This window comes from Penicillium chermesinum (assembly GCF_028974085.1).
Source record: "Penicillium chermesinum strain IBT 19713 chromosome Unknown utg000005l:1.0-4115287.0:1.0-4118363.0, whole genome shotgun sequence".
Taxonomy (NCBI): Eukaryota; Fungi; Ascomycota; class Eurotiomycetes; order Eurotiales; family Aspergillaceae; genus Penicillium; species Penicillium chermesinum.
In genome coordinates this window covers 667,204-681,008 of record NW_026695315.1, presented here as the reverse complement: position 1 = coordinate 681,008, position 13,805 = coordinate 667,204, and the positions used below count along the sequence as shown (strand labels likewise).

The following is a 13,805-nucleotide window of genomic DNA, read 5'->3' as shown; positions in this document are numbered from 1 at the left end:
ACTTAATGAGATCCACTTACTTTGATCCAGAAAGATCCCTCGTAAACTCGGACAAGGCATATACTCAACTTCATAGAGGCCATATTCATTCAGTCTTGGCTGGCATATCTATTCTCATATCACATCCCGTGCGCAATTCGGTCTCCTAAGTATTCTGAATATTCTGCAGTCGAGAAGCGTATCCCTTTGCCATTCTTTCCAGCGTCTCTCGATAGTTCGCGGGGAGTGATCCGGGCTGTCACCCAATTAGTATGCATGAAAAATCATACAGTGAACGTTTGAGCTCACCTCGTTCTTCAACAGCTCCTGTACAAGAACAAAAGCATTATCTTGGTCTTTCTCCATTTGGGAAAGGTCTTTCGCTTCGGTCTCTTCGGTGGCTGGGGCATATCCGCTCAGTGTTTCCTCAAGAAGCTTCCTCGTATTCTCATCGTCAAATACGTTCACGACAGCAGCGCAGCCGGCTGGAGTATTCGCCATCAAGGCAAGTGCAAACCAGCCCTCACTTCGTACAACAGGCCACTGCGTTTGAGTAATCATTGCCCCCACTGGACGGGCGACTCTCGGGTGCAAGCTGAATAACCTGTCCAGTGATGTAACTGCCTTGGGATTGCCCTCCCGAGCCTTTGGTATAGCTGTTCGACAGATAGAGGCAATCGTGCGGCCAATTTCGGTCTTAATCGGTGCGGAGTCTGATTTTTCGAAAAGGGCCAAGAGTAAAGATAGATATGTCTGCTCATCGGATCCTTCCGATGGGGCGAGCAGTTGCGAAATGTTGTCCACTGATGAAATGATGATCTGGCGTGCTATACTTGCTGCGGCAAATTGGACCTGGGGAACAGTTTCGAACTCCCACAGGCGTGATATGGCGAAGATGCCCGCCTCTACCAGCTTCGTCCGGTTATCGCCAGCAATAGCAAGATTTTTCAAGAAACCTAGGGAGGCATGCAGAACTGCGCCCCGTGAGTTTCCCTTGAGCACAGCAATCAGCTCTTCATGTATCTTGAGATCCTGTACCATCACCTGGCAGACCTCATCGGACCGAGCGAGGTTACCAAGCATTACACAACCGCAAATTTGAAGCTGGTCCTCATCGGCGACGACCCAGGTCTTGAGCTTTTGGCAGAGAGGTGAGTCAAGGGGATACTCTTCGGAAAAGAGAGGAGACGCTGAGGTTTCCGCAAGAGCTTGGTTGATCTTCAGGCGGAGCTGAGTTATAGCCTGAACATCTTCTTTGGAAGAGAGGTCGACCTCGATGGTGAATGACCCCTGAAGGATTTTCAAAACTTTATCAACCAGATGATGTGATATGCAGACTCTCTGGAATTTTTCTTTCTCCAAGTACGTAGCAAGACAATTCGCCAGCGGAGAGAAATGCTCGAATTCCAAATTGGGATTCGAGGCATTCTCTATCAAGAGACATGTGATGCCATCCGGAGAATTCTCGACAGCTTGTGCTGACCTCTAATTTAGCGATACCCAAACATTGTATATAAAGATTTACATACCTTGCTCGGATGCTAGCTCAATCAAATCGCATGAGAAGCCCAGAAGGGATGCGTATTCGTCAAGAAAGCCATCCCTGAGAAGCTTCGACAGGATATAAGCAGTTTGATTTTCTGCTATTTGAGCATGCGCAGGCTCTTTCCAAGCCGTCAGTAATGAGTTGAGAAGAAAGGATAATAGGTTGTTCGAAGTCTCACCAAAATCCATGCAGATGTTGTAGATCACTGGAATGGCGACCTGAATCAATTCCGGGTTCACGAAATGGCGGAGAATAGCCAACGTGTAGTTGCCTTCCACGACAACTTTGCGGTTCTCATCTGTATCAGCGCAGGAGTTGCCTGCCAGGCGCAAGGAGTGCAATAATATTTCTGTTCCCACAGATGACGTACTGGATATCACATCCAAGAAAAACTTGAGGATCCCCGACTGTCCAATCGAAGCTCTCCATAAAGCTTTGACATTGTCAGCAAGAACGGCTCTCATATAATTACATCGATATGCTCACGCTCTCGACTTTTGTTGGCTAGGACTTCGGCCGCTTGAACCAGAAGATCCGAGCCACATGCCCACAGTTGATTGAGGAGATTCGGTATATCCTCCAGGGAGCTCGGCTCCGCTGATAATCCATCTTGAATGGATGAAAGCATCGCAGTTTGCTTCGATGGATCTAGACTTTCTGAGCCTCTTAAAGGCAGCGAGGTGGGGATGCCTGGAAGCCTGGCTAGCACTTCATCCACCGAGGGCAAGTCAAACGACGTGCCAGAGGATGCAGGCTTCTCTCCCAAACCCCGGGGATCCAATCCCATCTTAGAAGACGCCATTGTATCCTCTTTCTCGTTTGATCAGAGCCAAGTCTCGACGGCTTGGACGGAAGCTTTTCACCCTCGAGAAGCGACTTAGCACCGCAACAATGTGGAGATTGATGCCTTATATGCAAGGCATCCACACGAGCTGCAGAGTGGAGAATCAGGAGGGAGTAGGTATACTGGTCGGTGAGATAGATGAGACTCTGGGGATGAAGCAATTTAAAGAAACCTGGAGTCGATCGCATAACCATGTGATGCCACTATCCATCATATAGGGGATCATCATCGCGCACGATCTCCGGGGATCAAGTTCTCGATCAAAACGTAACGCGATTCCGCCTTCGGGAGAGCCAAGTGGTTTGTTGGCCGCACTTCTCCCTCCATCCCTCATTCTCTCCTTGATTCTGTGCATCCAATTGGATCGGGTCGTCTGATTCGGTTGTCCTCTCCTTTATCCTTCGTATTCACAACGAGACTTATCCCTGTCCACATTTCATCATGACGCGCGCTCAGCAGACGCTCTCCGTTCTCCTTCTCGTTTCCTCCGTACGTCGCGAGTTCAACCCTCCCAAACTGGATCGAAGATATATCGCAAATCAACCAAGAACTGCATACTGATATCTTATAGCTGTACCTATCTCTCTATCTTGGCCTGGTTCCCTTGAACGAGACCATCCAGACCGAGATCATCCCTGTGGTATGCCGTAATCCTCCAACACGGACGCAGAACCCCTGCGTCTCTCCAAGCTATAATACTGATAATGCGAACCACGAGCAGCTTCCGTTCTGGGGAATCATTGTCTTCGGATGCTACCTCCTCGGCCGTCTCGGTATTGCGATTTTCACCTTCAACGATGTGCCCGAAGCCCACGCCGAGCTACAGAAGGAGATTGAACAAGCCAAGATCGAGCTGCGCCAGGGCAAGGTTGATGTTGACTAAATTTGTGTCGGAAGAACATTCATACGGGGGGAACGCCATGCATAACCACTGCACCACCTAATCGAGGCCATTTACGTGGACCCTGCAATACGCAGGAGGATTGGACCATCCTCCAGTCGCAGCGGGCCATTCTGAAATATCATGCTTGTTCATTGCTACTCTATGCGTCAATCCATTTTCACTTGATACCCTTTGAGCAATGCGCCACTTTATCTCTGAAGAGCTCCTCTTTTTTTATTCTTCTCTTCTAGAGTTGATCATGTTTATCGTAACATTATTATCCGGGTCTAGTGAAGCGCCAGGAGTCTTTTTTTTTTCTGGCTCTAAATGCCAACTGCGTACCGAAAGCGCCACGGAGGATTTTCACCTCTATGCAACACCGGTCCAAGAGTCTCAAACAAGCGGGTTCTCCTTGGCGAGGCGGTCGTGCTCGTCAATGTCCCTGTATGACATTAGATTCTTGCTTACGCAACTGCAGGAAAGGGCTGACGAGAAACATACTTAGCTTCCCAGGGATAGCAGATCCAAACATCGTCGGTGGTGACCGAGGCGTGGTAGCGACCACCCTCCATCATGTCGGTAGGCAGCACACCCTTCTTCTGTTTGTTCTTGTTCTATTGGACAAGGTCAGTAAGGAACTTCGAATATCAAAAGAATTGCTAGCGCGAAGGTTGACTCACGTGCAGAACAAAGATGAAAAAGTTGGTCTTTTCGCCCTCACGGCCAAGCTGCTTCTGAGCAATCTGTACGTCCTTCTCCAACTCGCGCACGGCGTACTCCAAAGTGGTACGGGTGTCGTCAACCTCGTCCACAATTAGGATATTCTTGCCAATCAGGTTGGCCATCTCCAGTGAACTCAAGTCCAGCCATTGTGTGCGGGTCACCTTAGTTCCGGGGACCTCCTCGGCGTCACCGCGGCCGAGGTCCTCGTAGAGGGACAACCCGATCGCCTGGATGGGGATGTTGGGGTCGCCAGGGCGCTTGAGGAAAGATCTGTGAGGGGAAATAACCGATTAGAAACATGCTCCGAGTTCTTTCGGGATCTGCTTTACCCAAAGGCACAGGTATCTTAGCAGGCGTTAGATGGAGGCTTACCGGAGAATGCGCGCAGGAACATAGCCGCCACCGCCGATCGCGATCATCAGGTTAGGGTGGAACTCCTTCAAGATCGACTCTGCCGAAGTCTGACAGAGCTTGTGCACCTAATCACAAGGTTAGATGCCACCTGTTCAGCAATGACCAGACGACGTTTACAGCACGAGAGATCCCTGAAGAGGGTCGCCGAGTGTGACTTGATCGTCGGCCTGGGAAGTATGGGGCACGAGATCCCGTACCTGATTGTAAGTGACATAGACTTTCTGAGGCATCTTGGCGGTTGAGGACAGGGCTAGGCCTTTGAAATACTGAGGGTGAGATGCTGACCGGGTGGGGTCAGATTGCCTTGCCGAAGGGAAAGGAGAGTAAGGACTCCAAAAAGAAGAGGGATCTCTAAATGGATCTTGCGCCCACGAAAAAAAAAGAAGAGAAAAAATTGGGGGGCAAGCGTTGTTATCGGGCGCGGGGCGCTTATCGCCGAGTACCGCATACATTTGACAGCTACCGGCTATGGGGAAACCAACTATATGTCTTCAATTGCCACGCATTCTTAAAGCCTAGAACATAGCCTTGATCACATAATGGATGGTATAGGAAGTAGCGTCAAGAAGGATCTGATTTAATTAAGGGTAGCCCCGCTTAGGTGTACCATGAAGGCGCGGGGTACTCATGCAGGAGCGCATACCGTCCCTGTTCCCGATTCTTATACGCCACGGGATCATGCAGGGTGTGTGTGCGGATGTCGCGCCAGAACCGATCAAGTCCCACCTTCAACGAGGTTGCGCGGGCTCCAGTGACTTCGAATACTCCAGAGGTCACGCGGAGTCCAGTGTCAGTTGTGACTACCTTGACACTAGCGACCCACTCGGCCAATTCTCCACGCGCTTCGGCTGTGAGAGCGGCTCGGTTGGCGCCGTACTGGTTATACACTTCGGACGCCTTCTCGCCAGCCCGGTCGGCTAAGGCTTCCGCAGCCCGCAGGTGAGCGAAAAAGTTGCCGTATCTCTCGAGGACGTAGAATTCTTCAGTGGCGGAGTCCTTGTTGTCTCCGCCAAAGGGCCAGGCACGGGTGTGCTGCTTGGTGTATTTCGCGGCAAACTCGAGCGCACCGATGCCAATACCCAAGTAGAAGTTGCTGAACACAAGCTGAATACTAAAATGGCCAATCGGGTTAGCTACTGCGATACCATTACTTCTCGTAGGAGGCGGAACCTACGTTGGTAACAACAGAGAAGCAAAAGGAATCTGTAAAATATCGTCCCTGGGCTTCTTGGTACTAGGGTCCCAGCCGAGAGCATCGCTCCAGGGAGCTCGAACATTCTCGATCTTGACACCACCAGACTCGGTCAGCCGCAGACCGATGTTGTGCCAATTGTGGGCGAACTTGATTCCAGGCTGCACGGTTGGCACGAGGGCAAAGATATGACCATCGGTGCCCTCCAGGACACCTTCAAGGACTGTTAGGTCAGAGACGACACCACCGGTGTTGAAGAACTTTTGGCCATTGAACACGATATGGTCCCCTTCTGCAGTGATTTTCAGATCGCTGTCGCGCGGGTTTACAGCTCCGCCGACAAAATAATTGTTCTTGATGATCGTCTCGTGAGTGCGTTCGATTTGTTCGGGGGTCCCAACCACATTAGCAGTGGTCGACCAGAGAAGGTGATAGCCCAGAAGCATTCCAATTGAGCTTTCCAAGGATATATTAGCGAATATCTCCCACATCACCCCTGGCTCGATCTTTGACTTACCCGTCTGCCTTCGCGACTTCGCGAATAGTCTGGTAACCTACCGACCAAGGCTGTTCGCCACCACCATACTTCTTAGGCCCAAGGACCTTAAGCAAGCCAGAGTGCTTGAGAAGCGCAACCTCGGCGCGTGGTGACTTGTTCTCTTGGTCCCGTTGAGCGGCGTCCTGTGCCAGGACGTCGGCTACCTCGCGCGCCCGAGCTAACCACGCATCTGCAGTGTCCGGGAGCGCAGCCCATTTCGCTTGATAGGAAGCATACACCGCGGGGTCTGTAGCTGGGATACTGCTTGCCATTCTGAGGGAATTTTTTTTTTTGCTTTGGTTCAGGGTTGTATAGGGTTCGAGCTCTGTCCATGCGGGCAGAGGTGGCTTATATCTCGTACTTGGCGATCACACCTTTCCATCGACCTAAATGATGCCATGTGGTGTGATAGGTGTGCTACCAGCTAGCTGCTCCCAGTAGGGCGTTAACTCGGCCGACATGTATTGCAAACGCTTCGTCACTTTCGTGGCCGATGTCGTTATTTGATCGACGCGAATACAGATCGTCCCCGCCGGAGAGGTGGAGCACGAGCACGTCTTCGAGGGGACTGCCCAGCTAGACCAGACTCTAAAAATTACGAGATTTGCGCTAAACGGACGGTCGCCCAATTTTTGTGCATATTGTGCAGATCATGGCATTATTGACCCCTAGGGAAGTCCTCAGCTACTATATCGAGTTTGTCGCTCCACTCAGCCCCATTATCTTCTCCCGGTTCGTATTTACTGCGATGGGGCAGGACCCTTAGCACGCAATCTACTGAGCCCTGTGCCTCTTCTTCTTTGCGAAATATTGCGACGTGTCGCCCAGTGGGATGTCCAGAAGTGAGTCCTGAAGAAGCAGATGGAACACAATGTACCAGCCTATCAACCCGGCCAGAAAGCAAAAGACGCCCCCGGATTTCTTCAGAGCCAGCGAAGATGCAGCGTGGCCATCTGCTAGGGCAAAGTAGCTTGCAGCAACCATCAAGAATCCCAAGTCCACAAACAAGAACACCAAGATGTACGCAATGTTGCTGGGCAGCGATGCGATGAGGAATGTGAATACGAACACCGTCCACAGGATCATAAAGAAGCCCACCGCATTATTATACTCTGCAGTACTGCTTCCACCATATGCCTGAGCGACCCCAAAAGCCGGTGTCAGGATAGCGCCAAAGCCCGCGTAGAAAAGACCTATGGCGCGCGGATAAGCATGGGCGGAGGACGTGATCTAGATCTTCAATTTGCAAGCCCTTACCAAAAGCACTGAAAACCGTATACGAAAATCCGTTGCCAATTGACAGTTCCCATTGGGCGGTGATCACGAGCCCAAAGGCTGCGATGAAGAAGAAGTTGGCGACAAAGACGTTCTCGGTGGTCACGCCGCGCCATTCCATCAAACTCAGCGAGAGAGTCGTCAGGGTCGTTCCGAAAGCCCCCAAGGCCAGCGCAGACTAGAAGTAATTCCATAGATCAGCCACGGGCGCCCCCTTGCCATTATCATACTAGTGACTTACCCCGGCACCAAGAGACTTGGGAGCCTCATACAAAACATGAGGTACATCGCTCTGTCGCTCGAGATCGAGCGGAGCAGCTTTCTCGCCGCCATTGGCGCCGTCGTGAGACCCTGAAGACATCCTGCAGGACTCGAAGTGGAAAGACAAGAGACAAGAGCGAGAGGAAACCCTTCAAGTTGGACTTCGTTCAGGGCCGTGCGTGATATTATATACGTCGCTCCACCAAGCAACCTATCGCATCATAGCTGAGTTTCATCGCATCAAACTCCCTTGGGCCCGCGACAGAGCCATTCCCTATTACTGTGCCGTGAGGGATCTACATGTTCATGCGCTGCTCTAGTCGAACCAGGGGATCGTGTCGGCCTTAGCAAGTAGGAGCCCCGGATGCTCCACTTGATCGGCAGAGAGAAGAGGGCTTGTGGGGTATGCTAATGAGGCCATCCGCTACACGATGAGGTGCTTGGGCTTGGTCTTCAATCCTAGAATGGTGCATCTCCCCCACTGTTCCATTCTATGATTTCATGCGATCCCATCTTTAAGCTTAAAGTTTTCGGCCGAGAGCCTGGCCAACTCGAGTAAATCGGGCCTCGCCCATTAGCTGTCTACTTTCGTAGACTTACCTACGAATTGGAGGACCCTTTCGAATCTGCTAGCTCCAAAGTCATAGTATTCGAACGAGAAAGCGTGGGCTTGCCTTCTTATATATGCTTCCTGGGTACGGTTTAGAGTCTTTACTTTCTGAACTATTGATGCGGTTCTTGAGAAGCTTCAAAATGAGATTGAACTAGTGCGAATATGTGCGAATACCAAAAAAAATGATGCGTATATACTTCTACTATTGGTATCTGATCGACACCGAGTCGGACCCCGAGGGCTAGCGCGTGTCTCGACAAACCCTCTCCTGTGCATAGGCCCGATACCGGTCCACAAGGTCGGTCGCGTCTAGGCCGGACGCGCCCTGAGAGGCCGAGTAGTGCGACGCTAATCCCTTCCCATCGATGGTGATACGAGGCTTGTTCCCATCTGCATCTGTCCAGCTCCGAAGGAGTTCTTCGCTGCCCAATTCATGCTCGAAGATACGGCGGAGAACGCCTGCGTCTTTGCCCCAGAAGCATCCGAAGTTCTTGCTGGTGGGCTCGGCCGGGTCGACCCATAAAGGGAATTTGTAGCGAGCGAGATCCTTGGACTCTAGATGGCGTAGGAAAGAATAATGCTGCTGCGCTGCGACTGTCCAGTCGGTCATATTGGGTCCAAGCTGGGTGTAGATGGAGGCTGATATGGGGTCCCGATCCGATCGAGGTTCCGCCGGCAATAACCAGCGGTGGCCCTCAAAGGGAGGCTGGAATCCCTTTCGCACCCGGAAGCTTGCAGGTCCTTCCCAAGTAGGAAGACTGGAGGCTCGCCAATCATGACGAAGTTGGGATTTAGAACGGGATGGCTGCTCGACGTGGTATAGTTCTGGAAGGTAAGGAAGAGCAACCCCGGGGTGACTGTGAAGTGCGGCTAAGGCTCCTTCATTGATGACGTTGGCAGAGACCATCAAGGTGTCAGGATTGTCGAGTTTAGTCTTCACGATCGTGGGGATTGTATGATCTTCCATAAACACAGTATCACCGTCGATACGGATATACATGTTATCACCATGCGCGATCTTCCAATCCATCTCATGGCCTGAAGGAGCAATGGCATATTCTTCGGTCCTAGAAACGATCGAATACAGCCATTCCAGACTGGCTTTATCGTCGGTCTGAGGAATGAAGACTACTTTGTCAAGAAATCCATGATTCTGGACCAGGTTTCTCTTGGGGAATACGTTAGGATGGCAATTTGATGAACGGTGGAAGAAGTATCCAACTTACTCGCAAGTAACAGTCCAGAATCTCTGTACGCTCAAAGTAGGTGAAAGGCACCAAAGCGATGATCTGGAAACCATCAGGCTTGGGGAAGTACCCTGCGCCTTGGGAAAATGCAAAGAATGGAGACACTTCTTTGTTGAAGAGCAACGCGACCGGGTTCACGGGCAGCAGAGACGGATGAAAGTAGCCCACAATGATCAGGATGAGACACATGTATCCAACTGTGCTCCCTATCACTATGGATGCCCAGTCACGCCACACCGAGCGCGTCTGGCCCTCGTGCGACTCGACGTCCCGAATCTCTGAAATACGACCCATGATGAGCAATCCACAAGCCAGTGGGGGTGAGGGCGATTCTGCAGCACAAGACTGGTTGAAGTTACATTGGGCAGGTCGGGGCTCTTTAATTCTACAAGACTAGTAATCGCCATCGCTCAATGAAGTCTTAGATCCCCGTTTGCGGGGGACAACAATCCCCCGTGGCCAGATGCTGCCAGTTCAAAACGGCCAGACAGATCAGCGATCTGCCATCCATTGGAAGAGTCAGTGCATCGAAGCTACCGGGTTCAGCACTAGTAACACATGTCGTAAGGGATCCAAGAAGAATGTGGACTGGAATGTGGAGACGTGCTGGCGTCTGAATCCGGAAGTCTTCGAGGATCACCTCAATGGGAATGATCGGCTGTGATTGTAGGCGAAACCCAAAATAAAATCAATACAATGCTGAGTCCGTCTCCTGTCTGAATTCGCCAGAACTATTTTAACACGAGACGTTTATAGTCTGGTTCCCTTCGGTAACCTGGTTACCAAATTGGTCAGTCCCCTTTGTTCCAGCGACAGCTCCAATCTTGACATGAAGAGAAGTGGAGTGAAGCTGCCATTCGACTGACAGAGCTTGCCCCGAGCCAGTTGCAAATCTTGGAACTGTGCGCTGGCACTGTGAAGCCCCATGTCAATGCTGCAGCTGGTGCCGAAATCCAAATTTTGTATCTAAAGCCTCCAGGGCCGTTCGCTGGACGCAGCCCTGCCGCCCATTCTGTCAGGAACGTATGCCGCAGCTCTTCCCCATGGGTGATTGAAGCTGGTAAACAAACCCAGTCCAGGCAAGCCACCTTGATCAAGATCTGTCCAACTTGCCGCGGTGGATGTAGCGTCATTTCCGAATCCATCTTTCCACCCTTCGGGCAGCATAGCTCCCCAGAGTGAGTGCAGAAGACCACGGGCGGCAGCGGTAGCATTACCCATGAACAGGACAGCAGTATGGACCGTTTACGTTTGGAGAGATATTAGTGCTGGGATCGGCACTGCTGGCACTGTTGTCATCCTTATAACCTGGACCGAGCTTCAGCTGCTTTGAGGGTCTGAGACGAGGTTGCCCGAGAAGCTTGAGTCAAGCTGGTAGCCCCAGATGTGATGCAAAATCTAATTCCAGCCGCGCTGTAATCTGTTTTTTGAAATGGAATTAAGGAGGATACCCCAACTTGTTCGTTCCATGCGGAGGATTCTCCGCCTCCGAATGTGGAGACGTCTTAGCAGGTCATCTTGGACTTGGGGCATGCTAGTGTATACTAGCCGTATGGCTATTTTAACCAATCTTGCTTCCAATTGGGGACGATTCATTCCTGGCACTCCTGTATGCTTCGAAACAACAGAACCCATACTCCAGGGATCAATGACCCAGAAGGAGAGCATAGTCAACAACGCAATATGGACTTGCGCGCTTAGAACTTACTCAGCCAAGGCCCCGAAACCATCACATCCTTGTATCCAAGCAATATTGATCCTATTACCAAGTATGATTACCAAGTATGATGACGGGATCACACAGATGATTCCGTATACTTGATGACGTCACCTACACGTGCGTGTTATCAGGTTATCGTTCCGGAATCGCGCCGCGGCCCATCCTCCTCGTCTTGGGTCCTCTGAGTCCTCTCCATGCCAAATCAACCATGAGGGCGGTCCTCCTTGGCCGTTTCTGCCTTAGACGTGGGCTCCAGCGCCAGCCCCAGCGTTTCTTTTCACCATGGCGTACACCCTCCAAACTCTCCGCGCCACGGCGAACTCCCATAATCGGTGGGGTTCTCGTAGCAGCATTGGCGCCGGCGGCCTTTCTGAAACTAGTGGAGGACTCCGATGGGAAGACCGGTGAAATGCAAATGTTAGAGGCCTCCCGAGAAGAAATCCGGAGAACCGTGTCGCCAGATGCTAGAGGGCTCTCGCGACTTTGGCAGTCATTTTCGATTTTCTTCTATCATTATGTCTACGACCCCATTGCGACTGGTTTCCGGTTCTTACACCTAGTGGTGATATTTGCTCCTGTCATTGTGACGGTGCCAGCAATTTGGATTGGAAGCTCGGTGGGGACTGTGGATGGGACGCGCTCGGGGACGTTGTGGTGGTATCGATTCCTGGTGAAAGCCATGGAGCGTGCAGGGCCGGCGTTTATCAAGGTAACTAGACCGTATCTGAGCCCTGCAATCCTCTGCAACCATTCTAATATACAGCGATTCCCAGCTGGGCCAATGGGCAGCATCGCGTACGGATATCTTCCCGCCCGAAATGTGCACTGTCATGTCTTCCCTCCATTCACACGCCCCGGCCCATTCCCTCCATGAGACTAAGCGCATCATCCGGAAAGCATTCAACGGAATACCGTTTGAGGATATCTTTGAGGAATTCCAGGAGACACCTCTGGGTGTTGGAGCCATCGCACAGGTCTACAAGGCCAAACTAAAGCCGAGTCTGGCTGGGACCTACCAGGAACTGGGCCAGGAACCTGTGACATTGAGCGAGAAGATGCGGAAGAATGTGGACGTCTTGGTCAAAAGCTCGCCACAGCGAGTGCCTTCCTCTTATGTGGCGATCAAAGTCTTACACCCACGGGTCGAGAAAGTCATCCACCGGGACTTGCGCATCATGCATTTCTTCGCCTCCTTGATCAATGCTATTCCAACAATGCATTGGCTCTCGTTTCCCGATGAGGTCCAGCAATTTGGCGAAATGATGAAGCTCCAACTAGATCTCCGCATCGAAGGCGCGAACTTGGTCAGATTCCGTGAAAAGTTCAAGTCTCGGTCCACGGCCTGGTTCCCATATCCATACCTGGACTATACCACTCGTGAAGTTCTCGTCGAGGAATTCGCCCAAGGAATCCCGCTCGCCACTTTCTTAGATATCGGCGGCGGCGTCTATCAGCGTGAGATCGCCAACGAGGGTCTTGACGCTTTTCTGCACATGCTGCTGATTGACAACTTTGTCCACGCAGACCTGCATCCGGGCAACATCATGGTCCGCTTTTACCAGCCAAGCGAGCTCGACCTGTCTCTACAGAAGAATTCGCGGGCCACTGATGCTCCAACCCGAGCAGAAGTGGATGTAACAGAAGCCGTGCTCGCGAGACTGCGGCCTTATAGCGGAAACAAAGATGCTTGGGATGCAGCTCTAGCGCAACTGAATGACGAGGGCTACCGCCCGCAGCTCATTTTCATCGACACTGGTCTTTGTACAGAGTTGAATGAGACCAATCGGCGAAATTTCTTAGATCTTTTCAGAGCCATCGCGGAATTCGATGGTTACAGAGCTGGACAACTGATGGTCGAACGATGCCGAACTCCTCAGGAGGTGATCGACCCCGAGATATTTGCACTCAAAATGCAGCACCTTGTGCTGAGCATCAAGTCACGTACGTTTGCCTTAGGGAACATCAAGATCGGCGATGTGCTCAGCGAGGTTCTCACCATGGTTCGAAGCCACCACGTTCGCTTCGAGGGAGACTTTGTTAATGTGGTAATCTCGTGTCTTCTTCTGGAGGGGATTGGGCGCAGCCTGAACCCCGACCTCGATCTTTTCAAGAGGTAAGCCACCATATCGATCTGTGATTCGCAGAGTAGAACTAACCGATTTCCCTTAGCGCGCTTCCCATCCTACGACAGCTCGGCTCGGGCTCTACCTTCTTGCAAACTGTGCTCTCGGGCGATACTTCAATGCTTCGTGTCTGGGTTGGCTTGGAAGCTCGAGGATGGCTGCAGGCCAGCGTTGAAAGTGTGGAGCACTGCGTCAAATATGACCAACTCTCCCCCGAACATCTGAGTTTCCTTTGATGCATAGACCGCTTCTCTCTCTGAAAGCTTTTACCCTGGTTTGACAATTCTTTGATCACGTTTGCATAGAACAACTGGCCTACATGTACATACTTTTTCCCCGCATACGATACACGTAATCAATATCTCTAGTCGAATACGACACGGCCACCGAAACGCTGCTCATTTAAGCCAGACATCACTTCCATTATCATATGCGGGGGCGAGTAAT

At 51.4% G+C, this 13,805-nt stretch overlaps 7 protein-coding genes across 7 annotated transcripts; 2 read left to right on the top strand and 5 right to left on the bottom strand.

Annotated features, from left to right (window-relative positions):
* Positions 1 to 145: 145 nt before the first annotated feature.
* N7468_006394 (uncharacterized protein) lies at positions 146 to 2,327 on the bottom strand (the record flags this gene model as incomplete). The annotated part of the gene is made up of 5 exons (XM_058475690.1): positions 146 to 235; positions 289 to 1,457; positions 1,509 to 1,823; positions 1,896 to 1,958; positions 2,012 to 2,327. The coding sequence occupies 5 exons, from the start codon at positions 2,325 to 2,327 to the stop codon at positions 146 to 148; spliced, it is 1,953 nt and encodes a 650-aa protein (XP_058328580.1).
* Positions 2,328 to 2,810: 483 nt separating this feature from the next.
* On the top strand, positions 2,811 to 3,252 carry N7468_006393 (dolichol-phosphate mannosyltransferase subunit 3; the record flags this gene model as incomplete). The annotated part of the gene is made up of 2 exons (XM_058475689.1): positions 2,811 to 2,858; positions 2,941 to 3,252. The coding sequence occupies 2 exons, from the start codon at positions 2,811 to 2,813 to the stop codon at positions 3,250 to 3,252; spliced, it is 360 nt and encodes a 119-aa protein (XP_058328579.1).
* Positions 3,253 to 3,645: 393 nt separating this feature from the next.
* N7468_006392 (xanthine phosphoribosyltransferase) lies at positions 3,646 to 4,619 on the bottom strand (the record flags this gene model as incomplete). Its single annotated transcript, XM_058475688.1, has 5 exons — positions 3,646 to 3,694; positions 3,754 to 3,866; positions 3,933 to 4,245; positions 4,348 to 4,454; positions 4,587 to 4,619. 5 exons carry the CDS (start codon positions 4,617 to 4,619, stop codon positions 3,646 to 3,648), a joined length of 615 nt encoding a protein of 204 aa, XP_058328578.1.
* A 367-nt stretch (positions 4,620 to 4,986) lies between these two features.
* Positions 4,987 to 6,391, bottom strand: N7468_006391 (thermophilic desulfurizing enzyme family protein; the record flags this gene model as incomplete). Its single annotated transcript, XM_058475687.1, has 3 exons — positions 4,987 to 5,500; positions 5,564 to 6,037; positions 6,099 to 6,391. 3 exons carry the CDS (start codon positions 6,389 to 6,391, stop codon positions 4,987 to 4,989), a joined length of 1,281 nt encoding a protein of 426 aa, XP_058328577.1.
* A 502-nt stretch (positions 6,392 to 6,893) lies between these two features.
* Positions 6,894 to 7,755, bottom strand: N7468_006390 (uncharacterized protein; the record flags this gene model as incomplete). The annotated part of the gene is made up of 3 exons (XM_058475686.1): positions 6,894 to 7,312; positions 7,377 to 7,572; positions 7,636 to 7,755. 3 exons carry the CDS (start codon positions 7,753 to 7,755, stop codon positions 6,894 to 6,896), a joined length of 735 nt encoding a protein of 244 aa, XP_058328576.1.
* A 754-nt stretch (positions 7,756 to 8,509) lies between these two features.
* N7468_006389 (uncharacterized protein) lies at positions 8,510 to 9,809 on the bottom strand (the record flags this gene model as incomplete). The annotated part of the gene is made up of 2 exons (XM_058475685.1): positions 8,510 to 9,436; positions 9,495 to 9,809. The coding sequence occupies 2 exons, from the start codon at positions 9,807 to 9,809 to the stop codon at positions 8,510 to 8,512; spliced, it is 1,242 nt and encodes a 413-aa protein (XP_058328575.1).
* Positions 9,810 to 11,443: 1,634 nt separating this feature from the next.
* On the top strand, positions 11,444 to 13,594 carry N7468_006388 (ABC1 kinase family protein; the record flags this gene model as incomplete). Its single annotated transcript, XM_058475684.1, has 3 exons — positions 11,444 to 11,944; positions 12,009 to 13,348; positions 13,405 to 13,594. The coding sequence occupies 3 exons, from the start codon at positions 11,444 to 11,446 to the stop codon at positions 13,592 to 13,594; spliced, it is 2,031 nt and encodes a 676-aa protein (XP_058328574.1).
* Between the last annotated feature and the right edge of the window lie 211 nt (positions 13,595 to 13,805).